The 25,817-nt window shown below is 55.5% G+C and overlaps 1 protein-coding gene across 5 annotated transcripts in view; it reads right to left on the bottom strand.

Moving 5' to 3' along the window:
- Positions 1-10,075: 10,075 nt before the first annotated feature.
- LOC102446028 (adhesion G protein-coupled receptor E3-like) overlaps positions 10,076-25,817 on the bottom strand; it is a 62,934-nt gene continuing 47,192 nt past the window's right edge. For all 5 annotated transcript variants that reach the window (XM_075902436.1, XM_075902435.1, XM_075902432.1 and 2 more), the window contains 12 exons: positions 22,963-23,067; positions 22,074-22,251; positions 20,547-20,666; positions 19,681-19,883; positions 18,888-19,058; positions 18,543-18,722; positions 17,793-18,082; positions 17,138-17,204; positions 16,277-16,368; positions 15,846-16,014; positions 15,623-15,730; positions 10,076-15,225 (listed from right to left, as the gene is read on the bottom strand). In XM_075902436.1, coding sequence (XP_075758551.1) covers positions 15,220-15,225; positions 15,623-15,730; positions 15,846-16,014; positions 16,277-16,368; positions 17,138-17,204; positions 17,793-18,082; positions 18,543-18,722; positions 18,888-19,058; positions 19,681-19,883; positions 20,547-20,666; positions 22,074-22,251; positions 22,963-23,067 — 1,689 coding nt within the window. In that variant the 3' untranslated portion in view covers positions 10,076-15,219. The remainder of the gene's footprint in view (positions 15,226-15,622; positions 15,731-15,845; positions 16,015-16,276; positions 16,369-17,137; positions 17,205-17,792; positions 18,083-18,542; positions 18,723-18,887; positions 19,059-19,680; positions 19,884-20,546; positions 20,667-22,073; positions 22,252-22,962; positions 23,068-25,817) is intronic.

The following is a 25,817-nucleotide window of genomic DNA, read 5'->3' on the forward strand; positions in this document are numbered from 1 at the left end:
GATTTAGTGACTATCAGGGATATCCACCATCGCCCATGAACGTTCCCTGTTGGGATTTCCCGGGAGTTCCTCCCCAAGAGCTTCTCATTAGCTCAAGGCTCGAAAGGCCCAGGCCTCGGCCTCTAAAATGTCAAAGGGGTTTATTGCTTTTGTGGTCTTTATTGTCGGCTTCTGACCGACAAAATCAGTCAGGGGCTGAACACAAGTGAGGAAAAACCAAACAAAAACCAACCAAAAAAACCAAACCCTCACTGATGTGACCTTGGTAGAGTTTTTGTTCTCCAGCCCCGTGGTGGGGCAGCAGGAAGGCTGGAGTGTGAGCATGGGCTCCCCAAATGCCGGGAATCTTGGGGGGCCAGATCCAGACAAGCCAGGTCGACAAAATCATTACTAGCATGGAGAAAGGAAGCATGGCATTATCTGATTAAAATAGGATCATGTAGATGAGGGGTGGGGAACATAAGGCCTAGATGCAGCCAGACCTGGCTTCCCTTTGCATGTATGGATCTGGCTCCCAGGGCTCAGGGCTAATGGCATATTAGGTGCATTAAGAGGAGCATTGCCAGCAGATGCAGAGATGTGATTATTCCCCTTTATTCAGCTCTGGTGAGGCCACATCTGGTGTATTGTGTCCAGTTCTGGGCCCCCAATTACAGGAGGGATGTGGACACACTGGAGAGGGTCCAGTGGACGGCGACCAAAATGATTAGGGGGCCTGGAGCATATGACCTACGAGGAGAGGCTGAGGGATTTGGGTTTGTTTAGTCTGCAGAAGAGAAGAGTGAGGGGGGATTTGAGAGCAGCCGTCAACTTCCTGAAGGGAGATTCCAGAGAGGATGGAGAGAGGCTGTTCACAATAGTGATGGATGGCAGAACAAGGAGCAATGGTCTCAAGTTGCGGTGGGAGAGGTCCAGGGTGGATATTAGGGAAAACTATTTCACTAGGAGGGTGGTGAAGCGCTGGGATGGGTTACCTAGGGAGGGGGTAAGACTCAGCTTGACAAAGCCCTGGCCGGGTTGATTTAGTTGGGATTGGTCCTGCCTTGGGCAGGGGGCTGGGTTTGATGACCTCCTGAGGTCTCTGCCAGCTCATTCTATGATTCTATGACAATTCAAGTGGCTGATTAAAAAAAAACTTAGGTCACAATGGAAGACGCCCCTGTACACCCGAATGGACTTCCATGTGCACGTTCCATCCAAAGTAATGACCGGAGCAGGCTCTGGGCTGGGCAGGAGATTGGGGTGCAGGGTGCCGGCTTTGGGAAGGCATTTGGATGCAGGGGGTGAGGGAGGCATTTGAGCTCTGAGAGTTTGGGTCTGGGAGGGGGGTTAGAGTGCAGGCTCTGGGACAGAGTTTAGGGGGGAAAGAGGTTCAGGGGAGCAGGTGGGGCCTGGAGCAGCACGGGTGGTCTGACTGTGTTTCCAAGCCACTAGATGCAGATAAGAGTTGGTAAGGGCTGACATGTGGACAACACCATCTCCCGGATCAGTAGCCTCACTGCGATCTGGAGAAAGATCTGCTTTCCTGTTTGTTTCTTGTTCAGAAGAGCCTCTTCTCAGAAAATGACGAGGCATTAGAGCTGCCCCACCTTAGATGATCAGTGACAGGAAGATTCATTAGGAAACCTAGCCCACTGTAATCTCTGACCAGTATGTCAGCAACCAGCTACTCAGTGTGGGCTTGTCTTAAGTTTTCCTGAATACAGGATTAAAGGGGTTAATTCTTCTTTGAGTAGTGTCCCTGTGTTGGGCTTGTCCCGGAGCCGCAGATCGGAGATTTTTTCAGCAATGGTCCCCTGGACCATGCGTACACATTTGGCACCTCGTGCCATTTGTACCGTTTCTGCATGCACGGTCCAGCTCCCGCTACTTCCTCCTTGGTCACAGATGGAGTGAGCTCCCTCTCGTCACAGTCTGACAGGAATTGAGAACAAAAATGGTTAATATTTAGCTGTTATATAGATAGTTGTAGTTGTTATACTTCAGTTTATTAGCCGTTGCGTAGTTTCATTGGAAAAAAAAGCCCTTTAAAAAAAAGAAAAAGAAGATGAGACGAACGACGCTAACAGAATTATGCCGGGATCACCCAGTTTTAAGAAGTGTGGCACATGCCGTGAGCTGATGCCCGCTTCAGACAGGCATTCCCACTATATCAGGTGCCCTGGTGAGGGGCATATTCCTCAGAAATGCCCCCATTGTTCGAAGCTCACAACACGAGCTAGAAGGGACAGGAAGATGAGGCTGAAAATGCTTTTAACAAGGCATTACAGCCGACTCAGACCGATTCCTCCCTACCCATGGAATCTCTTGGAGCCAACAGACACCGGGCCGCTTCACCAAAGTCCGCCCATACAAAAAAGAGGCCCTGTTCCTCCTGCTCCTTGCCTCCAATGCAGGTTAGTATGGGAGACAAACCGGGCACTTCGGGCTTGGCTCCTATCCGCCGGCCTGACAAACAGAAACAGGGCCAAACCAAGGGAATCGGCACCGGTAGTCTCTGTGGCACCCAAACCAGCTCCGAGTTCTGATCCAGAACCAGCAACACAGACTATATCATTTCACAATCACCTTCATCCAAGCTGCCTTCCACTTTCAAATTCTCAGCCAGTTCCTATTTGTCAAAATCAGATCTAGAACAGCCTCCTGCTTTCTCCACCTTCTCAAATAAAAAACTATCCCTAATACATTCTAAGAACTCGTTTGATAATCTGCGCCCTGCTCTGCGCTCACCCAAGAGATGCCTGGGTAGTTGGAGTATCCCATCCCCAAATCCTGTGCTTTGGATGATTTTGTTAGTGGATCTTAAGAGTAGAATCTCAGGAGGTAGAATAGCTGGCATACGGATCAGGAACCCACAGAGGGTGTCTTCCCTACTACTTTACAACCGGTGGCTGAGGAGATACCAAGAACCTTTCACTTCTGACCCCTTGTTGAGGATGGAGGGTGGATCAGCCTGTGTCGGACCTGTACCCTAATACAACTTATCCTTTCTGTAGCTCTTTTCCTCAGAAGGATCAGCTGTCCTTTCCAGAGGAGGCCATTATCAGCAAATTACAGACTACGTTTTATGCAATGTAAAGTGCCTCAGTGTACCCTGCCTGCCACCCTTTTTCACTAGCAGAAGGGAACAGCCTAGTGCCATTGCTAAAGATGCATCAGACAAGCTGCTTGCATCTGTTGCTGATGTCAAGACAGGAGCAAACCAGAAGAATCCTTGTGATTCACTATGGTCACTCTTTTGCTGGTAGGATGATTCTTTTCACGTAAGATTTAAGAATGTTTGTGTTTGCCTTTTACTGTGGAACATTTTGGAATCGTCACTTTTCATCTTAGACTGTTCGGTGCTGTTTCTGTCTTTACTCACTAGTGTGAGTGAGGAATGAGAGCCTGGGTAAAGGTAAACCTGAAGGTCATTTCTGCATCACGATGGTCAAAAGCGGTGCCCATTGTACTCAGTAACTAATGAGGGGCAGATTGACAACAGTGAAGCTAAGACAAGAATCCCTGAAAGGAAAGAAAACAAGATCCCACCAAAACCAGAACGTGATAACCCCCAAAAAGAGTCCTCGGGTTGTTGATGCAGAATAACGATGAAAGCAATCTGGAGATAACCCTTTGTTGTAAAGTTTCTGATCTAAACATGATGCAGCAAAACTCACTGACTTGTCTGAGAAGGCACTTAGATAACAGATGGGGAGTCTTGCCATCAGACTTTGGGTTCTGTCTCCCAAAGGCTGGAACTATTGGATTGCAACTAGCAGAACCCAGTTCCCCAGCTGGGGCCCAATCTAACTGGCCATTAGATTGGTCTAAGCTACAGACTGGGAACTATAACAACATCAGCAAGGGGGGGGGTGTGTGTGTGTGTGTGTGTGTGTGTGTGTGTGTGTGTGTGTGTGTGTGTGTGTGTGTGTGTGTGTGTGTGTGTGTGTGTGTGTGTGTGTGTGTGTGTGTGTGTGTGTGTGTGTGTGTGTGTGTGTGTGTGTGTGTGTCCATATGCTGCTTATATTGTATTCTCAATAAACATGGCGCATTGCCTTTTCCCCTGAAAAGATCCCGTGTGCTCCTTATAAGCATTGCTCTGCCCTGTGGGGTCTGAGATGCTGGTCGACAGTCGCCTTTGCGTTTCCTGTCTAACTGTCAGTCGTTGGGCACTTATGACACTGGGACATTCTAAAGTTACACGCTGATCCGGAAACACCCCTCTGGAGCTGGAGTCCCTTGGTCCCTTCATCATAAGCTCAATGCTTGTAAGTGTTTGCAGTGCTGCTGCCATTGCTGTTGCTTTGGGCCAGGTTACATTCCCCTCTGCTGACAATTGTTTTGAATTCCCTCATTGGTTTGTGGTCCGACTAATGTAAGAGGATTGTTGGCTCCTTACTAAAACTCGAGGGGGAGAGGGTAGCTGGCTCACTGCAGAGCCAAACAGAAGGGGAGGGTCTGAGAAATCTACACCCTAACGCTGATAGTCCCTAGGAGCAATGGGGAGAGACCGATGTTACTAGTCAGCCTGATTGACAGGGCGGGTGGGCAAACGGGGGCTCAGGGAATGGGGGGTTCCTGTTTGAGGTGGATTTGCCTGGGTCAAACAGTGGGTCTAAACTCAAGAGACAGCAGGAGTCCAAGCTGAGTGGGGGAGCAGAGCGGGGCCGACCAGAGACAGGGACACAGCGCAGACAGCAAATCCATGGTGGAGCAGGGCTGAAACCACAAAGCCAGAGGGACCAGAGTAGCAGCCCAGAGAGCTGGCAGCAGAGAGCAGAGCTGGGCTAGCGCAGTCTGAAGCTTGGTGCGTGAGCAGCTGGGGAAAGGGAGGAGGCTCTAGGCTACTGCCCAGAGCCGGGAGACACCCCTAGCCAAGAAACCTTGCAGGCCAGATTTGGAGGGAGATCGTAACCACAACTGGGTGCAGATTCTGGGGAGAAGGTTCCTGTCTCCCAGACCCTGAAGGTACATGGCCACCACCAGAGTAAGTGCCCAACCCGCAAAATCCCTGTGGCACAGTCAGGGCCTTAGCAGGAGGCCTGGGACCTACAGGAAACAGACTGTGACCTGCCCTGACATTGCAGCGACACTGTGTGAGGTCTCCGTGCCGAAGAGCGGGGTGGTGTTTTCCTTCCCAGTTTTCCTTTTCAAAATTGGTTGCTGTTTAATAAATTGTATTTGCTTTGAGCTGTCTGCAATGAAGTGTCCAGTGTGGAGCAAGCACCCTGGAGTGGAGACACCCTAGCCCCTGCCCTAGGTGAGCACAGGAATCCTGGGCACAGGACTGTTGGGATTACAAGGACTCTGCCACAAAGAAACTTTCTTTTATTAGTTTTAAACCTGCTACCCATTAATTTCAGCAATGCCACAATGCCTACAGACCTAGGCCAGACTCGATCCAGTGCCCTGCAGGGGGGCAGTGCTGAGGGGATGAATTCCAGCACAAGGGGCTCCATCCCAGGCATGCCTTGGAGCTACAGAGGTGGAAAGTGCCCACAGGAGCACGGGAAGCCAGGGAGGGCTGGGGCAGGAAGGGGAGAGCAGAGGATGGCCCCTTGCTTACGTAAATGCCACAGGAGTGTTGTCCACCCAGAGCCAGACGCCTTCAGTGCCTTGGTCGGTGAAGCCGATCCAGTGATGTATGGACCCAGCTCTACGGGCCAAGTAATTCTCGAGAGAACGCAGAGGGTGGGGGTTAGACCTGGAGCACAGGCTAGGCCTCATGACAGCCCTCTGAATGGATGCATTTCCCCCACAGCAAGCTGAGGAGAGGGGGGGGGTCGTACCTGCTCCATTTGGTCATTGATCACCACCAGGTCGGCATTCTGGCTCGAACAAGAGTTTCTGGCTGCCTGCCACTGCTGGGCAGTGGAGGAGAAAAAGTAGCACCTCCTTTGGTACAGCTCCCAGCAGGACTTGCCCGTGTTAAAGTGACTTGGTCATCCAGCTGGAATAGAGCTCAAGCCTCTTACGGCCCAGTCCCATACTTTCTCTGCTAGCCCATGCTCTGTCAGCTGTTGCTTGGCCCTCACCAAACAATTTCTGACTAGGACAGGGAGCTGGGGCATGGTGGATACTCACAGACATGCAGAACCAAGGTTACCAGGAGCAGCTTGATGGCCATGATGATGAGGGTGGGGATCACCAGCTTCCAGTTTGTGAGAGGGGGCCTCTGGAAAGGGGGAAAATGGCTCTGATGACCCTGTCCTGGTCACATCCTGGTTTTACCCCCAGCATTGAGTGGGACCCACTTTGGATCAAACCTGACAGCAATTAAAGGGGCAAGGATCTGCGTGGAGCATCTTTAGCTAAAAGAGCTTTTCTCCCCACTGCCTCTCGGGCATTTGAGTTAAATGGGCACCCACAAAAATGGCCCAAACTCTGCTCCCAGCTATACCTGTGCAAATCTAGAGTGCAATCAAGACTGCAACTCAGGATTAACACTGGTGTAAATGGGAGCAATTTCTGGATCACATAGTTTGCAAATATTTGAATGGAAAATAATCACATCCCCTCCCAGGCAGTGCGCAGGGTGTGTGATGCTGTCAGGCCTGCTGGCCCCTCCAGTCACCCCTGGTGTTTTGAGGGATGGCAGGGCAGGTGAGAGCCCCATTTCTGATCTGCTTTTGAAGAGGAAAACCCAAATTCTTTTTTGACCTTTTTTCCAGCACCATGAAGGAGCAAACAGGGAAGGAACCTGCCTGCCCTCTCCCCCGGGAACATCACGCACAGAGCAGCCGAGCCCTCGCCAGCCAGCAAAGAAGCTGGCATGTCTCACCGTGGGGAGGGGATGGAGGCCAGCCCGTGTCCCTGGGTCCTCCTGGCCCTGCTGAGATTCTCCCACCACGTTTGGCATCTGCTCTGGGCCCCCTTGGATTTCTCAGCTGTGCAGGCGTCTTCCTCCCTGGCGCCACGGTTAGCAGGCTGGGTGGGAGCCCCGTGTGCTGGCTGTTAGTTCCCACTGGGCTTCCTGCCGCACAAGCGGGTGTCTTATTCCACACAGTGACTCAGGCACTCCCGTGGGCCATGTCAGGGCACCACCCCCCACCCTGCCTCCTGCCCCAGACGGTGGAGACCCCAAGTGAGTCACAGCAGCGAAGAGGGAACAGCCCAGTTAGGACCCAGGGCAGTTTGAAAGGTAACCTAACCGGGTGGGTGGTTGGGGTCAGGGACGGAACCTTGGACCAGAAGCACCGATGCTCAGCCCGGGGTTACAGATCCGAATTAGCATCACCCATGAGCACCGTGGTCAGGCCAGCTGGGAGTGGGGGGGCAAAGGGGCCAACTGCCCCAGGGCCTGGCCATTCAGAAGGGTCTGGGGCTCCTGGCTGGCACTGCTGCTCCTGTGGCAGCGGCAGCACTCGGAGCTCCGGGCCCTTTAAACCACTGCTGGATCCCTGCACTGCGCACCCCGGGAGGCTGGGGCAGGGGCACGGCGTGGTCTGGGCAGCACTGAGGGCTGGCTACCCTAGTCCTGCCCCTTCTAGCCAAGGCTCCGCCCCTTCTGGGAGTGTGACGCCAGCCCCTCCCCACACTAGGGGCCAGCAATTCTGTCAGCCCCCGGCTGCAGTTGTGTGATATTGTGTGTGTGTGTGAGAGAGAGAGCCCCCTGGCTGCAGTTGTGTGATATTGTGTGTGTGTGTGTGTGTGTGTGTGTGTGTGTGTGTGTGTGAAAGAGAGAGAGCCCCCTGGCTGCAGTTGTGTGATATTGTGTGTGTGTGTGTGTGAGAGAGAGAGCCCCCCCGGCTGCAGTTGTGTGATATTGTGTGTGTGTGTGTGAGAGAGAGAGCCCCCCCGGCTGCAGTTGTGTGATATTGTGTGTGTGTGTGAGAGAGAGAGCCCCCTGGCTGCAGTTGTGTGATATTGTGTGTGTGTGTGTGAGAGAGAGAGAGCCCCCCCGGCTGCAGTTGTGTGATATTGTGTGTGTGTGTGAGAGAGAGAGAGCCCCCCCGGCTGCAGTTGTGTGATATTGTGTGTGTGTGTGTGTGTGTGTGAGAGAGAGAGAGAGCCCCCCCGGCTGCAGTTGTGTGATATTGTGTGTGTGTGTGTGAGAGAGAGAGCCCCCTGGCTGCAGTTGTGTGATACTGTGTGTGTGTGTGTGAGAGAGAGAGCCCCCTGGCTGCAGTTGTGTGATATTGTGTGTGTGTGTGTGAGAGAGAGAGCCCCCCCGGCTGCAGTTGTGTGATATTGTGTGTGTGTGTGAGAGAGAGAGAGAGAGCCCCCCCGGCTGCAGTTGTGTGATATTGTGTGTGTGTGAGAGAGAGAGCCCTCCCGCTGCAGTTGTGTGATATTGTGTGTGTGTGTGTGTGTGTGTGTGAGAGAGAGAGCCCCCCCGGCTGCAGTTGTGTGATATTGTGTGTGTGTGAGAGAGAGAGCCCTCCCGCTGCAGTTGTGTGATATTGTGTGTGTGTGTGTGTGTGTGTGTGTGTGTGTGTGTGAGAGAGAGCCCCCTGGCTGCAGTTGTGTGATACTGTTTGTGTGTGTGTGAGAGAGAGAGCCCCCCCGGCTGCAGTTGTGTGATATTGTGTGTGTGTGTGTGAGAGAGAGAGCCCCCTGGCTGCAGTTGTGTGATATTGTGTGTGTGTGTGAGAGAGAGAGAGCCCCCCCGGCTGCAGTTGTGTGATATTGTGTGTGTGTGTGTGTGTGTGTGTGAGAGAGAGAGAGAGCCCCCCCCCGGCTGCAGTTGTGTGATATTGTGTGTGTGTGTGAGAGAGAGAGAGCCCCCTGGCTGCAGTTGTGTGATACTGTGTGTGTGTGTGAGAGAGAGAGAGCCCCCTGGCTGCAGTTGTGTGATATTGTGTGTGTGTGTGTGAGAGAGAGAGCCCCCCCGGCTGCAGTTGTGTGATATTGTGTGTGTGTGTGTGAGAGAGAGAGAGAGCCCCCCCGGCTGCAGTTGTGTGATATTGTGTGTGTGTGAGAGAGAGAGCCCTCCCGCTGCAGTTGTGTGATATTGTGTGTGTGTGTGTGTGTGTGTGAGAGAGAGAGCCCCCCGGCTGCAGTTGTGTGATATTGTGTGTGTGTGAGAGAGAGAGCCCCCTGGCTGCAGTTGTGTGATATTGTGTGTGTAATTGGTTAACAGCGATGGTCTCAAAGTCTGAACCAGCTCTCCCGACAGCTAGCGATGAGCTGGGGAAAAGGCCTCAGACCCAGAGCGTATTTCCACTGATGCACCTGCCCAGCCTAGGCCTCCCGCAGACAGAGCCGCGTGCCCAAGGGATCCGTTTGGGCTGCTCCTGGGTCGCAATCCCATCAGCATGCGAGGGACTCGCTGGGGCCCACATTGAATAAAGGCTCGGTAATCGCTACCACGGTAACGCGGGGCAGGCGCTGCCCTGTGGCTTGCTCCCCGTCGCCCTGTTGCTCAGGTCAGATCAGTGAACAGCTGCACAAGAAGTGTAGTTGTATAATGCAGCCCCAGTGTGTAAGGTGGCGTAATCTCCCTTCTCCCTTCCCCAGCCACTTAGACCCCATCTTCAGGGTCATAAATTCTCCCCACCCCGCACGTAAGCTGCTGAGGAAGGGAAGTGGTGCTGTAAAAGCTGCATGCTTCAGCGAAAAGTGCCGCAGCCAGTAAACAAGGCGGGTCTAATAATACTCCCCGCATGGCCACTGCTAGTCATCGGCTGGGCGCTCACGTGGCCAAGGCAGGGCGGGGGCTGTAACAGAGCAGTGTATTTACACGCCAGCGCGGGCTCCTCTGCTTGCTCTGCTGCTCGCTCCAAGGGTTGGGTTGGAGGAGGAAGGAGAATCTGCAACAAAGAAACTTGCCAACTTCACCCGCCTCTGGCTCACCCGGCTGGTCCCTTTCCAATAGGACTGCAAGGATCTTATCCACGCGTGGGCGGAAAGGGCAGCGGAAATGCGCGTGGCCTGCACGACTGACAGGCTGTGGCTACTGCACGGAGCGCACTAAGCAGGGGCTTCACAGGAAACAGCCCAGTGGGGCGGGGGAAGGGGCAAAGGCCAGGGAAGGGCAGGACAGGGCCAGGCAGAACAAAGCAAGGCAGGGCCAGGCAGGGAAGGACAGGACAAGCAGGGCCGGGCAAGGCAGGGCCAGGCAGGGAAGGACAGGTCAGGCAGGGCCGGGCAAGGCAGGGCCAGGCAGGGAAGGACAGGACAGGCAGGGCCAGGCAAGGCAGGTTTAAAGATTGAGCCCCCTAAGTGCTGCTTAGATCTGTGGTGGGACGGCGTTTCTGCGGAAGAGGCTGCCTCGCCTGCACTGGCAGTGAGGTTCCCCCACTGGAAGGTGAAATCCCTGGGACCTGGGTCGACCCTCAAGAGACCAACTCACAGAGGTCCCCGTAGCAGACAGGTGGCAGAAGGAGGCGACAGCGCAGGGCCAGCAGCAGGGGAGCAGGGGACAGCGCAGGGATGGGAACGGTGACTGAGGAACAGCAGCAAAGCAGCACACGGGAACAGCAGGCACTAGGAGCCGGGGTAGCAGCCGCAGCAGTGCAGGCCTTGCTCCACGCTCCTCCCCTACGGGTGGGAGGTGAACTCCCAGGCAGGCACTCGGGGGCTGGAGGACAGGGGCAGTGGGTGGGCTGCGTGGGAGAGTGTTAAAGGGACATGTCAGCCTTTCGCAGGGTGAGGGAAGACACGGAGGCTCAGGTCACTGCCCCACCCACTCTGGGGCAGTTTTGCTCATGGCCAGACGAGTTCACATCAGCCTCAGGGCTTGCGAGAGGGGCAGTGGTGCCTCCGAGCAGCGCCCGGGGCGGGGTGTGGTCCCGGATACTGGCTGCAGGCTCGCGGCAGGGCTGGGCTGTATCGTGCAGCAGTTCTCCAGCGTCACTGGGGTTGGCGATCAATTGGCTGGGGCCAAAGCCAGACCCTGGGCTCAGGTCACAGGCCCCCTGCCTGGGGATGAAGCCCTTGGGCCTTGGGCCCCGTCGGAGCAGCAGGGCTCTGGCAGCCTCAGGCCGCACTCCCGCCTCCTGGAGTCATGCACTAGCCGGTGTTGTCAGATGGGGGTGCGGGGCTGTGACCTTTGAGCGCCACTGGTCACGGGGCACCCCAGGGATTGAACCCAGCCCGTGACCTGGCCGAGGGAGACAATTCAGTCCCACGTGGCCACAGGGGGCTGCAAACAGGCACGTTCAGGAGCTGCTTGCAAGCTCTGAGTTCAGGTTGGCTGGTGTTGGGTTTTCGGGGCAGGGCGAGCGCTGCTGCCCCCGCTAGCCAGATAATAGTGAGCTTGTGCCAGTGGCTCCAGGGGGCATTTGAGGGGACAGGGAGCAGATGCTGAGAAATTACTGAGCCCTCCTGTTCCCGGGTAGTTTCTCTCGTCACACGGTGAAGCAGGCCCCACTGTTCACTGCTGCACAGGGGTCACACTCTTGTGTTCGCTCCTTTGGGGAGGGGAGCTGTTACAAGCAGCCGATGAGTTTTCTCGGCTTTATTAGTCTAATCAGAGTCTGTTCTGGAGGCAGCGTTGCCGCCTCTGTGTCTGGCTGGTTCCTGGAAGAGGCTGTTGCTCATGGGCTGCTTGCCACCATCTCCGGGCCAGGACTGTGCCAGCAAGTCATCCGCTTCCGCCAGACATCGCATCTGGCCCACGTTACGCCAGCTTGGTGCAAACACGACGGGTTGCAACACAGTTTTGTACGTTCGTGTTTGAATCCAATGACATCCCACTTGGGTCCCAGCCCAGCCCTGCCGCAAGGCGGCTCCCAGCTGCACCCCTCCCACGCTAGTGCCCCCGGGGCTGGGGTAGCAGCAGCTCCAGGGAGGGTGCTGCTTGGGCCACGTGCTGCCCCAGGCAGAGCCCAGGCTCCCATCGGCATAGGAGCAGCTTCGGGGCCCTGGGACCCACCCCCAACGTCAGGGGCAGGAGGTGGGATGAGCCCAGGCCTGGGGCTGAAGTGGGGACTCTGGTCAGGGATGGGGAGGAGCCTGGTCTCTGCCCTGGGCTTTGGGCCCTTCCCAGAGCCCTGCCCCAGAGCCCCATGGGGAGCCAAAGGCGACCCCTGACCCCGGCCAGCAGGGCCCTGAGGTTTCTGGGGCAGCTGTGCTGGGTTGGGGGGAGGTATCCATGTGAATTGCTTCCACAGAAGCTCCACCCCCACCCCACCTCTTCCTCCAGGTCCTCTCCCCTGAGCACTGTGGGGGAGTAGTGGGGGTCAGGCGCTGGCAGCAGGTGTTGGGGCCTCCCCATACTCTGGTGTAACCAGAAGAGCCCACTTGGATGGGCCCCCAGATTCAGGTGGGTGGGCAAGAGAGGGAGGGGTGGGACAGGAGATGGGGCCACCTCCCTGCAACTGGCTAGGGGAGGGGGAAGAATGGCCATGCAGGTCAGGGGACCCAGAGATGCACCCGGAGGGGGGTCTGGGAGCAGGGGCTTGCCCTGTTCCACCGCCTGCCTGGCGATGCTCCAGTGCAGGCTCTAGCCCTGGCTAAAGTGCTGGGCAGGCTGGCGGGGGAAGGGGGGGGGCTGGATGCAAAGTGTCAGGTCCACCCATAGCTACACCTGGTGTTGCAGACACGCAAGGCTCCACTTTCGTCACTGCTGTGTCAGTGGGGTCAGACCGAGCTCCCCTCCGCCGCAGTGTTGAGCTGGGGAACAGACGCTTGCACACGCTCCGCCCAGGAACTCAGCAGAGGGAGCCGCTTTTCCAACGCGAGCCTTTGGGCTGGAGGCGTTGGAGAAATCGCTTCAGTACCCAGCGCACAGGGGCGCCGACTCCCCGTGAGAGACAGAAGGGGGGCTGGGAAGGGTGTTTGCTTGGGTTCTGCCTGGCAGGTCCTCAGTGCCATCGGACCCGCTCCCTCTCCACTGGTTCACGCAGAGCTGATTGGACTCCACTGGGAGAACTGAACAGCGAACGCTACAGTTGAGAGCGCTGATGGCCAGGGCTGGTGGCTGAGCCTCAGGGCGCGTCCACGCTTAACACAGAGCATCAGCACCGCCGCGCCGCGCTCATGGAGACCCTCTTCCATCGGTGTTGTTAATCCACCTTCCCGCTGCCCCAGGGCTGGCTGTGACAAGCTCTTCTGGTGGCACAAGGGTTAGGTCGGTAAAGCAACGTTCCACATGGGTGTGGAGTCTCACACCCGGGCCGGAGCGATGTAGTCACACCTACCTGGGGGGTAGTGCAGACAACACCTCACTTGCATGGCATTTCTCAATGCCGTTGTCACGTTACTGGAATTTGAGGGGAGCAGCCAGGTCGCTGCTGCACTCATAGGTGGGGGTGTTGGCCCCAGAAAATGGTATAAAAGGGGGGCCATGCGGGGTGTTGAATAGAAGCTCACTGTCTGCTAATCCTATGTACGCTGTTCATGTGTTTGTATAATGTCTGGGTGTGCAATTATAAGCATGTACTTGTATGGATACTGAATATTTCCCTGCATGTGGCTGAGCATTGGGCAGGGCCCGGCCTATAGACATGCTAATCAGCGAGAGCTCTCAATGGGCCAAGGACACACCTAAAGAATGAGTGGTGACTCAGAACTAAGGGCTACCAGCAGGCAACACAGGAATAAGATGGGCCAGGTGACCTGCTATAGCCAAGAAGAGACCAGGAAGGAGGGATAAATAGGCCATGTGGTGGTCTCCATTTTTGTTCTCAGCTCAGCACTTCATCCCAGAGGCAGCATTGCAGGGATCGAAGAGCCGGAAAGACCTGTGAACCCATCCTGATTCTAGGATGTGCAACAAGGACTTTTAAACCAGCAGCTGTAACATCTCTGCTAGAGCCTGCATTGATGATTGGGAGATTCGATGCATGTAACATATGATTCTTTAGCAACCTCACTCTCATGCTTTTCTTTCTTGTGATAATAAACCTTTAGTTGTTAGATGCTAAAGGATTGGCCCAGCGTGATTTGTGGGTAAGGTCCAAAGGGTAAATTGACCAGGGATCTGTGGCTGGTTTCTTGGAACCGGACAGAACTTGTTCGGGGTAGGTGGGATTGGGTGCTAGGACTCCCCACCTGTGTATGAGGCCCGGGGCCATCTGAGGCACGGATATTGTTGGGGTGTCGGAGGGGTTTTGCTCGTGAGGCTTCAGGCAGGCAGCTGAAGCGCTCTGTGGGACTGGTTTGTGGCCTGTTCGGAGAGGTCACCAGTCTGGGGGCTGTAAGGAGCCCCGGATTTGAGCAATTCGCCCTGAGTGGACGCCCTCAGCTGTGCCCAGACTCGGCCTGGTCGGTCGCAGCCATCTCCCACCCCCATCTCCCACTGGGAGGTGAACACCCACAAACACTCTGAACTCTGGGCCTTTGTTGACCAGGGACTGCAACGGTGGGGTGGGGTGGGGTGGGGGAGTGTAGTGGAGGGAAAGACCAAGGCAGGTTAAAGCAGCTGGACTTTCACACAAGGGGAGAAACTGAGGCAAAGGACTCTGCCCAGTGTAGTCTGGCCGGGGAGTTTGCTCATGGTTAAGGCAATGAATAGATCACAAAGGTCACGGAATCCAGGACTTCCATTGACCTCTCTGACCTTTCCTGTCCTGGGGGCTGGAGCGCCCGACCTCCTTGCCCCCCTGATGCCCACCCAATGTTGGACCCTGTAGCTGCCCAGGCATGGGCAGAGGGGCAAACAGAGGGGAACACTCCTGCACCTGCCGTGAATTGTTTATTGCCCAGGATCTAGCCATGACTTTTACTAAAAATATCTGTGATAAAATCTCAGCCTTATGCATGGTCCCTTGCTGTCGACTCATGGTTGTGAGTACAGGTGCCAACTTTTAAAAGTGGGGGGGCTTGATCCCCAGCTCTGCTCAAGGTTCTCACCTCCACTCTACCCCTCCTCCCAAAGCCCCACCCTGCTTCTACCTGCAGCCGCTCCACCCTTGCACTGCCCAGGTCCATCCCCTCTCCCTAGCAAACCAAGTCCCCACTCCTTCACTTTCCCCTAAGCCTCCCAAATACGGGGAAACAGCTGATGGCAGCAGGCAGGTGATGTGGGGGTAGTAGGTGTAAGCTGATAGGGGGCTGCCAGTCAGTGCTCGGCACTCTCCAGTTTTTCACTGTGGGTGCTTCAGCCCCGCACCACATCTGGAGTCGGTGTCTCTTGGTGGGTTTCCAGATTAAGGCTCCGTTCTTCCTCCCTTTCTATTAAAAGTTCCCTTTGTTACACACAGACAAAGAGGGGACGTGTTGCCTCTTGGAGGCACGTGGGTTAGTCTTAAATGTTCTGATTACTGGCAGGGGGCTCCAGCCGGTCTGGTTTGCTCTGGAACCCTGAGGCTAAACACAGCCCTGGCTGCTGCCGACCACATGGAATCAGGGTTACACCTGGCAAGAAAAGCAGGGAACTGATGAGAAATTCCAAGGCCACACAAAGGCCTGGGAAACTCTCCATGGTGCTGACTGCTCGAGGGGATGGATCGTCTGCACTCACAAGGCTCCCTGGGAGATATTCAGATCATTACACTGTCAGAGCCAGCACCTGCCTCCCCAGCGAGTGACCCCGGGAGCTCTCCAGAGAGCCCAGGGAAGGGGACACGGGGGCATGGGAAAGGCCATTCTGTGCTGTGCCTAGGATGAAGGACGCCCCTGGAGAGAGACCAAGGACGTGCCCAGATGGCTCATAACAAATCGCGGGTCTCTCGCAGGGCAAAGCACCCGTACAGCAAAGCTAGAGGGGACGGTGTCGCAGGCGGGTGTAGGAGCACCCCGGAGGATCTCTTACCGCCATGGTGCTGGTGGTGGGGACAGTCGACATGGAGAGATCGTCTGTCTGAGATTTCCGGCTGGGTGGTCGGAATCCCCTGATCCATCTCCTGTACTCCTCTCTCACCTGGGAGTCAAGGACACGGTCACTGCACCGCGTAAGGAACTCTGACGAGATCAGACATGGCTGCCGTGGGGCTAGTGAAGGTGCTGGGTGGGCGCTGACGGGCCATAGGCCTTACCTGGCGATTGAGGAGACAGTGCACCAGGAAGATGAAGGCTCCCTGCAGGCTGTTGATGACGGTGAATAAATACGCCATGAGCATGGCTGCTGGGCCAACATGGAGAAGACCAAGGCACCAGGTGCAGCCCAGAATGAAGAGCTGGGCGATGGCTTTAAAGGTCATTAGTCTGGAGAAAGGCAGAGAGAGCCCGTTACACCAATCCTGTAGGGAGCATCGGGGTCAGCAGGGTCTGGCCAGAGTGGGGTGGAGCTACCGGCCCTGCTTTCCTGTGTGGGACGGGGTTACTGTCAATGCGAACACAATGGGACTCGTTCCCATGGATCCTAGATACACTGCCCCTCTCCTGCAGTCCCTCACTCCCTCTCCATGCCCAGGAACATCCAAACCAAGACACCTGACCCTCCACGACTGCTCCGATGCCTTCTCACCTGTGGCCTCTGAGGGTGGACACATCCGCATTGAGGGAGGACAGACTGCTTCTCAGGATCCACAGGGTCAGGGCAAAGAACGTCACATTTATCTGTGGGCAGCGGGAAATGTTTCCTGTGAAATGTCCCGTCCGGGGCCGGTCAGTCCAGCTCAGTCAGAGAACGATCCCAGGGGACCGAGCCGAATGCTGCAGAACTGGGATTGCTCATGGCCAGTGGGAATCATCCCTCTCCTGTAAGGTCCCCGGCAGCGCTCGGTCTCTCCCTACACACGTAGCTGATGGCAGAGCCAGGGCTGAGATGGATCAATGGGATCACAGAGGCCAGATTCTGCTCAGAGTTCAATATGGAGCCACTCCAGTGGAGTAAATAGGGTTCACACTGGTGTAACTGAGCAGGATTTGGCTCAGAGAGTCCAGATCCTGCCTCTAGAATATTTTCTGCAATTTTAGGCTGTAAAAAATTCCCTGCATACCCATTCTCCAATCTTCCCCAGGGGTTGGGTAGAAATATGTAGGGACAGCTGTTTCCTCCCCCTACACACACACAAATAACCACAGTACAGGGTAGCCCTCTCCCTTCCCTATTCCTTGGGCCATTAGCTAGACTGGACCAGACTTTTTCTGCCTTCACTTGGCCAAACTCCTGCTGACGTCCCTGGCAGCTGTGCCCAAGTAAAGGCTGTGGGCTGGGGACAGGGCACAGAGATGGATCCCGCGACCGGCCAAAGTGGATGAGCCAGCTGGGTCTTAACTGGGTCTTTCCTTGTGTTTTATGGAAACACCTTCTCCTCCCTGCTTCCTGAAATCAGTGGGGCTGCCGGGGTGAGAGAAGGGGGCTGGGGTTCTGTGAGGTACCCACCAGGATTATGGCACAGACTGGCCCAAGGAAACTCCAGCGAAAGCCTCTGTCCAGGCTGAGCCAGCAGCTACAGGCAGGAAGGAAGACGCGCATTACCCCCCACGTGAGAGCATGGGGACAGGAATGTGATCACTGCTCAGCAGAGTGAGAGGGCATCACAGAGAAGTGGTTCTCTCCAGTGGAAAGGATCTCAGCCTGCCTGTGACATGGCGACCCCCTTGCAGGCCAACAGCTTCCTCTCCACACATCAACTGCAACCTCCCCCACTTTCTGCCGAACCCTCCTCTCCCACCTGCAAGGGACTGTTCTAGTGTCGGAGCCATGGAGGGCCAGCTAGGCAGCGGATGTAAATTGGCCTCATTGCACGGAAGCAAGAGATGTGACACACATTTACACTAGTGAAGGGTACGTTTGTTCCCAGTGCCACAAACCCAGCCTGGGACCTTGCTGGCTTCTTGTTCTTGCAGCATCATTGGGGCGAGTTGCAGCTGCCTGGCAGGAGGGAAACTCAGCTACTGTGCTGGGGCAGCTTGCTGTTCCTGGGGCTGGAGGAGGCTGCTGGGGGACTGCCCTCAGGCAGGGTGAGCAGGGCAATGCAGGCTACAGACACGGAGGCCACATCCCAGCTCCCCTTCGCGGTGGGCGCTGCACTTACTGCTCGGAAGTTCCGTAGCCTTTAGGATTCACTGCGGCAGAAATAGCCACAATCAGGGCTGGGAATCCGTAGCCAAACGGGTACATGTGTCTCTTCTTGAACCGGCTGGCACTGGTGTAATTCACCACCTTCAGGTTCCTGACCGTGAGGAAGAGGTGCAGCCCCTCCAGGAACATCCAGGTGAAGCAGGCCAGGAAGAGGTAGTGTAGGAGGCCGGCAATGACCGCACAGGCCACAGAGACCTCAGGGACACTGCAGCTGGAACGGGAACGGCTGGATATGGGGGAGACCTGCATGGGGGTCACACCAGGATTCTTGTTAACACAGCTCGCCAGTTACAGCGCTGCAGAGCCGGCAGGTTCCTCAGTCTAGGGAGGGGGGGCTGCACATTGTGGATGCAGGAAGGCAGCAGAGATTATTGGTTAGAGCAGCAGAGCAGGGCTCAGGGGAGCCAGGTTCTGTTCCTGACTCTGCCACACATCCCCCGAGTGAGCCCTGGGCAAGTCACCTAGGAGAGGAATCACGGTCCAGGGAGATGGCGACAGGGACAGGACTGATCAAATTCCTGGAGACAGTGAGACTGAGGCTCCTGTGCCCAGTGTAAAGGAGCCTCACAGGGAGTGGGAACGTCCCCCCGGAATCCCGCCTGTGTCCTGCACACCCAGAACCCAGGGAGCCCCGGGGGTTCACAGCTGCACACCCCAGCCCTGCTGCGAGCGGAGGGGCTGATTGGGGGGAATGGGGCCGTACCCCCTGGCTGGTGAGGAAGAGCAGGTCGGCCAGGAAGAGGCAGAGGCAGAGCTGCAGGTGGAGGGCGGTGCTGACGTTCCAGAGGGAGCGGCACAGGAGGAAGGTGAGGATGGCGAGGAGGAGGCACAGCAGGGAGAGGCTCAGGCCCACGTAGGTGAGGATGGTCAGTGGGCGACTCTCCTGTAACACAGCAAAGGAGAATCCCCATTAGCCAGCCCAGCCCTTGGGTCCCACTCAGCCTTTTCCCCACAAAGCCTCCGTCTCTCCCCGGGCAGCTTTGCCAAGCTCAGGCTGAGCGCGGAGTTCGGGGTCCAGCCCGGGGAGCCGAGTCTCAAGGGGAGATACCGTCACTGCACTGGGAGCCATTAGGATGGCGAAGCTGGAGAGATGGTCGCAGCTGCAGGTCGTGTGGGTGCTGTTCACGTGCAGGGTGGTGCACCCGTCTAGAGACCAGCTCCCTTTGCCAGCCTCAAATTTCCAGTAGACGCAGAGAGCCACTTCCTGCTCCTTTCTGGGCTGGAAACACGAGAGAACCCTCCTTACGGGAGCACAGACAGTGGTTTCTGTGATCACGTGTCTCATACCCGAGCCACCTTCAGCTCCACGGCTCTCCCCACATGGCCCCCAGTACCTCCTGCGCCCCTTGCAGTGACCAGGGTGAGAGAATGCAGCTCCTGCCACTCCCAGAGCACAGGCCCTGCTCCTGGAGCCAAAGGGAAATCCTTGCCAGCCGTGAGCTGTGGAAGGCGTGTGGCACAAGGCTGAGCAGCTCTGGCTGCCTTCAGCAGAGGGCGGTGCGGCGTGCACATGGGCGCACTAACCACTTCGCTACCGTGCCGAAGAGTTTCACCCCACTGCCCTAAGCCCACTGGCTCTAGAAAGAGGCTTTATTCCGCCTCAGGGTGAGCCAAGCGGTGCGGTTCCCCCAGGGCACTTTGCACAGCCACCGTGCGACCCCTGGTATCTTCCTCCAGTCAAACAGCTCCAGCCCCTCAGGAATAAGGAGGCTTCAGTTTCTCCAGCCACTGGGAGGCAGAAAGGCAGCACCATCCCAATGCCCAGCAGGAGATGGAGCCTTCTCTATGCCCCTGTGGAGGCCCCAACATGGAGCAGAGCGAGGGGATTTCCCTCCACGCACCTGTTGATGACGCAGGGTGAAGTTTGCAGGTCTGGAGAGGCAAATGTGTCCCCTGTCTCTGACAGCTCCACTCACCACCCTGGAGCCGAGGTGACTCTTCTCCAGCATCCGCCCAGCCGACAGACAGCCTGAGCTGGGAAGTCTCTCATTGATGGTGGAGTGCAGGGAGGAGTAGGCAATAAGAGCAGCAGCCCCCAAGTGCCCTGGGAGAGGAGACAATCTCCTGTTATGGAATTGGAGATGACGGGCAGCTGCCCAGAGGTCACAGGGAGTCTGAGGCAGAGCTGGGAATGGGACCCAGGAGCCCTGGCCACAACTCCTTCAATTTAGCCACTGGACCACACTAGCTCCTCCCTCAGAGCCCTCAGGAATGCCCCTGGGTGGCAGCGTCTAGCTGTAGGAAGCCAAGATGAAGATGTGGTTTTTCTCAGTAGGCCCCAGAGAGGGGCTGGCCAGAGACGAGCTTCCCTTGGGGCTGGAGGATTAGCGGCCCTGAAAATGGAGCTGAGGATACCAGTTATCTCCATGTGGGGGTCTGGCTAGACTGGGTATCTCTGCCCCTTCCAGTCACCAGGCTCTCTTCATACCAGAGACCCTCTCCTGAGTCATCTCCCCTCTACGCCCCCCACCCCTCTCTGCTTGGGCTCGAGGTGGGACACCCAGGAACGAAGGCTCACTCCATGCCCCACAGCATGAGAAGCACAGGCTCAGCCAGCAACACTCCAGTGCTAGAGACAGAGGCCAGGGCCCTGGCCTGGGGAAACATGGGGAGGGAGGGAGGAATGGGGGAGCCCTTGGGGTTCAGTGCCTGGGAACCACGCTGGGCCTCAGTTTGGCTCCTGAGTATCTCCATCGCAGGCTGGTACCTTGTGTGGCTGCGTGGGTGACCGTAGTGCAGTGCACTTCCATCGTCTCCCCGTCAGCACTCAGCCGGAAGACCTCGCTGTGCTGGCTGCAGTTCCCTGTGATCACCCGCGTCTCCATAACTGCAAGAGACCGGGTGGTGAGGGGAGAGGTTGGGAAATGACAGAGTCCATCATTGTGAAGCCACTTCCCTGAGAATCCGTCCTTCCTGGGCCGGATCCACCCCACGCCCACTCCACTTGGATGTGGAGGGTTCATGGCTATTCTACAATGTGGGGGGAGTTGGGAACTTTTCCCTCCAAAGTTCCATTGATCAATCCTCTGTATCTCCTCCCCCCACTCCGCCCGTGTCTACTGGGGGCTGCTGCCTTCCCAGCAGGGGGAGTCGTGGGTTTGAGGGGAGGTGCCTGACTCGGCATGGCAGCCCCTAGCGGTGGGATGCCAAATCATAGAATCTTAAGGTTAGAAGAGACCTCAGGAGGCCATAAAATTCAACCCTCTGCCCAAAGCAGGACCAATTCCAACTAAATTATCCCGGCCAGGGCTGTGTCAAGCCGAGACTTAAAAACCTCTAGGAATGGCAATTCCACTGCCTCCCTAGGGAACCCAGCCCAGGGCTTCCCACCCTCCTAGGGAAACAGTTTTTCCTAATATCCAACCTAGATCTCCCCCACTGCAACTTGAGCCCATTGCTCCTCGTTCTGCCATCTGTCACCCCTGACAACAGCCTCTCTCCATCCTCTTTGGAACCCCCCTTCAAGTGGCTGAAGGCTGCTATCAAATCCTCCCTCACTTTGCTCTTCTGTAGACTAAATAAGCCTAAATCTCTCAGCCTCTCCACATAAGTCATGTGATTTAGCCCCCTCATCATTTTTGTTGCTTTCAACATCCTTTCTGTAATGGGGGAAGGTATCCTGAATTGGACACAATATTCCAGATGCGGTCTCTCCAGTGCCAAATAAAGGGGAATAATCATTTCCCTTGATCTGCTGGCAGTGCTCCTCCTAATGCACCCCAATATGCTGTTAGCCTTCTTGGCTATAAGGGCGCAGTGCTGACTCGTATCCAGATTCTCATCCACTGGAATCCCCAGTCGATCCTCAGCCTGTAGCTATGCTTGGGATTCTTCCATCCCAACTGCAGGACTCTGCACTTCTCCTTGTTGAATCTCATGAGATTTGTTTTGGCCCAATCCTCCAATTTGATCAGGTCACTCTGGACCCTGTCCCAATCCTCCAGCGTCTCTACCTCTCCCCCTAGCTTAGAGTTGTTGCGAACTTGCTGAAGGTGCAATCCATCCCCTCATCCAGGTCATTAATAAACACCTTCTCTCTCTCCTGGATGCATAGATGGGGCCAGGTTCTCTGTCCTGGCCAGGGGCCATTCTCTTCTGGGTCTGTACTGAACACAGGCGCCCACCCACAAAGCCACATCGGTTCCTACCTTCCCGGGGATTTGGGGCACCAGGTATATCCCCGTAGCTCACAGCAACCAACAGGTGGCGCTGAGAGCCACACGTCCCCTCTCACCTATAGACTCTGTGCTCATGTTCTGTGTCGTCTGCCCCGGAGACCGGAGCGCAGCGGCCAGCGCAACCAGTTCCACGCTCTGCAGCAGGACGGTCACTGCCGACGCCACCTGCCCCTCACCAATGCTGGACCCGAGGGAGGTGCGGTTCAGGAAGGAGTTGAAAGAGCGAGTGGTTTCCTGGGGACAGGAAAGGAAAGGCCCTGGGAGTGAGGAGTGCGAGGGTTCAGGTGCCATGTCCCGTGGGTTCCCAGGAGCATCGGGTGTCACAGCCTGTCCCAGCTCAGAGGCTGCAGTGCTCTCAGAGGGGGAGCCCTTTACAAAGGGGCACCTGGAGGCTGATTTGGGGCCCCACTAGGATCTGAAGCCAAATGGAGTTAGAACCCTTGGTCATTCCTTCTTCAGCCCCGCTCCCCCACCCTCCATGCCCGGGCACAAGCCCCCTGCTGCCTGGGTCGTCCTTACACTGCACCCTGCAGCCGCTCAGAAATTGACTGCAGAGCGAGAATAGGGCCCAGATCCTGGTGCCTGAAAACCCACTGACTGATGGGCTGAAGGGGAATCCCCACTGTCAGTTAGCAGTATAGCACCTCTGATGCACAACAGCAGCTCTGAACACTAGAGGGTATATGTGGGTGGATAAACAAATGTTCACTCATGCCACAAGAGAGCATGTACGCACAAACGTACATACACACCACTAGAGGGCATGTGCTTGTCCCCTCCCACTCCTACCTCCTAGCAGTAACGGGCACATATCTATTCTGAAGAGTGTCTCAGTGTCTCTCTCACCCCAGGAAACCCCTAAACCGGCCCAGCAGCACACAGGACTCTGGGGCGCACACAGGGGCATTAGCCGGCAGAGCGCAGCCAAGGGGCGGAGTCTCTCACCTCCAGGGATAATGTCACATTTCCCTCTCCACACGCAGACATCAAAATCCTTAAGGTCGAATTGAGGAAAGAGCAGAATCCGCTGTTGCTGCCGCGCAGCTCTCCCTGCGGAGAGACCCAGGCAGAGGGTGAGTTCTGTGCTGGAGGGGACCCACACCGCAGTTTGGCTCATGCAGGGGCCTGAGTCTGTCACCCCTGTTGTGTGACTAAAGCTTTGCTCTCAGACTCGCCCAGCACATGTGCCATGGTGCTGTTCCCACAGCCAGAGGCTGACGCGGAGAAAGGGACAGTGTCTAGGAGCAGCTGGGATACATCAGGGCTCAGCACTGCAGAAAGCAGCCAGAGAGCGACACCCTGGCACTTGCCTTGTGCAGATGACGTAGCGCTCCCGGGGGAGAGGAAAGAGGAAGTGAATGAAGATTTAGAGACACATGGAGGTGAGTATGTGAAAGAAAAGGCATGAAAATCGGCAGAAGAAATCAGAGTACATGCTCTGCGGATTCAGTGCTCTCCTGCAGGAAGACATCAGGACTGTATATTTGAGGTCCCATTACTAGCAAAGCTATTGAAGTTTCAGAATTTGTAAGCACCTAGAAGATAAGGTGATAAGTGGAGGTTACTCACCTTTGACAGTAACTGATGTTCTTCAAGATGAGCATCCTTGGGAGTGCGCCACAGAAGGTGTTGGTGCAACTCAGCACCACAGACCAGATCCTTCCTAGCATCTGTGCATGGCATGTGAGGTGCGCGGGTGATGCTCAGCACGACTGTGCATGTGTGGCCAGCCTCCCCTCAGTTCCTTCCCTATCCCGAACCTGGCTTTATAGAGAAAGTAGGTCCAAAGTAGAGGGGAGGAAGGGAGGGTAGTGGAGCACCTCCAGGGACATTCATCTTGAAGAATGTCAGTTACTGCCAAAGGTGAGTAACCTCCTCTTCTTCTTCAAGAGACATCCCTGGGGGTGCTCCACAGGAGGTGACTGCAAAGCAATATGTCCTATGGAGGTAGGAATTTCGGATCAAGCAGGTGAGACATTGTCACCCTGCTAGGGTGAAGATGCCATCGGATGGTGTGAAATGTTTAGCAAAGGTTTGGTCTGATGTCCATGTAGCAGCAGCACATGTGTCTTTGACAGGGGCCTTGCGCAGGTAAGCGACCGATATGACTACTGCCCTGGTGGAATGGGCTGTCTTGAAGTAGATGGTGGTGGTAAGTGATTTAGGTGATAATCCATTCTGACGCAGTCTGAGATCCAGTGGGACAGTCTTTGGGATGCTATCTGGTGTCTCTCTGCTTTCTGAGATGGAAACCAAGAGTTTAGGGGACACCCTGAAGAGCCTTGTTCTACAGAGGTAGAAGAAAAGTGACCGACATACATCAGGGGCATGCATTAAGTGCTTCGAAGGCATGAGGTTTGGGAAAGAATGCAGGTAAGTGAATAGTTTGATTGATGTGGAATGGGGAGCGTGCCTTGGGTAGATATTTGGGATGGGTCCGTAGAGAGATCTTATCCTTAAAGAAGGTAGTGTATGGCAGATCTGCCATTAAGGCAGCCATCTCTCCTACTTGACAGGCTAATGTTATTGCCACAAGAAATGCTGTTTTTAGGGATAGGTGAATAGGTGAGCATGTGGCTATAGGTTCAAATGGAGGTGTTGTGAGTGTGTTTAGCACCAAGTGTCGGTTCCACAGTGTCCGCGGGGTACCTATGTCAGGATATAACACTTGTAGGCCTTTTAGGAAGCATTTGGTCATGGGATGTGCAAAGACTATGGTGTCATCAATACTCATATGGAATGCTGCGATGGCAACTAGAGTATCTTAATTGAGTTGATGGAGAGATGGGATTGTTTAAGGTGCAGTAAGTAGCCCAGTATTGCAGGTAGTGGGGCTGTCTCTGGAGTCATGTTGCGGGGAGTAACCCAGTGAACAAAATGGGATAATTTGTCCCTATATGTCTTGTGCGTTGAAGAGGCTCTGCTGTGGAGGGGCACATTTTGTACCTGGGCTGAGCACTGTAGCTCTATCCCTGAGAATCATCCAGGTACCAAGCTTTCAGGTGCAGTGTATGAAACTGTGGGTGTAGAACTTGGGTTCCCAGTTGGAAAAGGATCCTCAGGTTCCGTGGGAGAGTGCTTGGGCAACATAAGGCCATTCTGTTCAGGAATGGAAACCACAGTTGCTAAGGCCAGCAAGGGGCTATGAGGATGATCCTTGCTCTGTCCCTCCACATGTTGATAATTGTTCTGTTGAGGAGGGGAATTGCAGGATGCACATAGAGTAGGTGATGATCCCACTGGAGAATGAGGGCATCTCCCAGTGAGACTTTTCCCATGTCCACCCTGGAACAATGAAGGCGGCACTTTTTGTTTGCTCTGGTGGCAAAGAGGTCTATCTGGGGATATCCTCATTGTTGCAAGGACTAAATAATTGATCTGCCATTTGTGGTCCCATGGTAGGGCTCTGCTTAGCACATTGGCGGTGGTGTTTGGGCACCGGGGAGGTGGCATGTGCTTATGGAGATGGGGTGGGTAAGACACCAGTTCCACAGGGTGTTAGCTTCCGTGCATAAGGCATGGATGGGATCCTGGCCCACCTTGTTTGTTTATATAAAACATGCAGGCAGTGTTGTTGGTATATATTCTGACATGGCTTCCAGAGATATGAGGTAAGAAGTATTGACATGTGAGCCGTAGGACATGGATGTGTAAGGTCCTCTCTGTTGGAGTCCATAGGCTCTGGGTTGTGGAATCTTTCATGTGGGGGGTGGATTCCCTGGTTGCACTACATTTCCTATGATGCACTGCAGCTTGGGGGCAGGAGGTAGAGCATTATGGGAGGCCCAGGCCATAAGGAC

Source organism: Pelodiscus sinensis, chromosome 19 (genome assembly GCF_049634645.1).
Source record: "Pelodiscus sinensis isolate JC-2024 chromosome 19, ASM4963464v1, whole genome shotgun sequence".
Taxonomy (NCBI): domain Eukaryota; kingdom Metazoa; phylum Chordata; order Testudines; family Trionychidae; genus Pelodiscus; species Pelodiscus sinensis.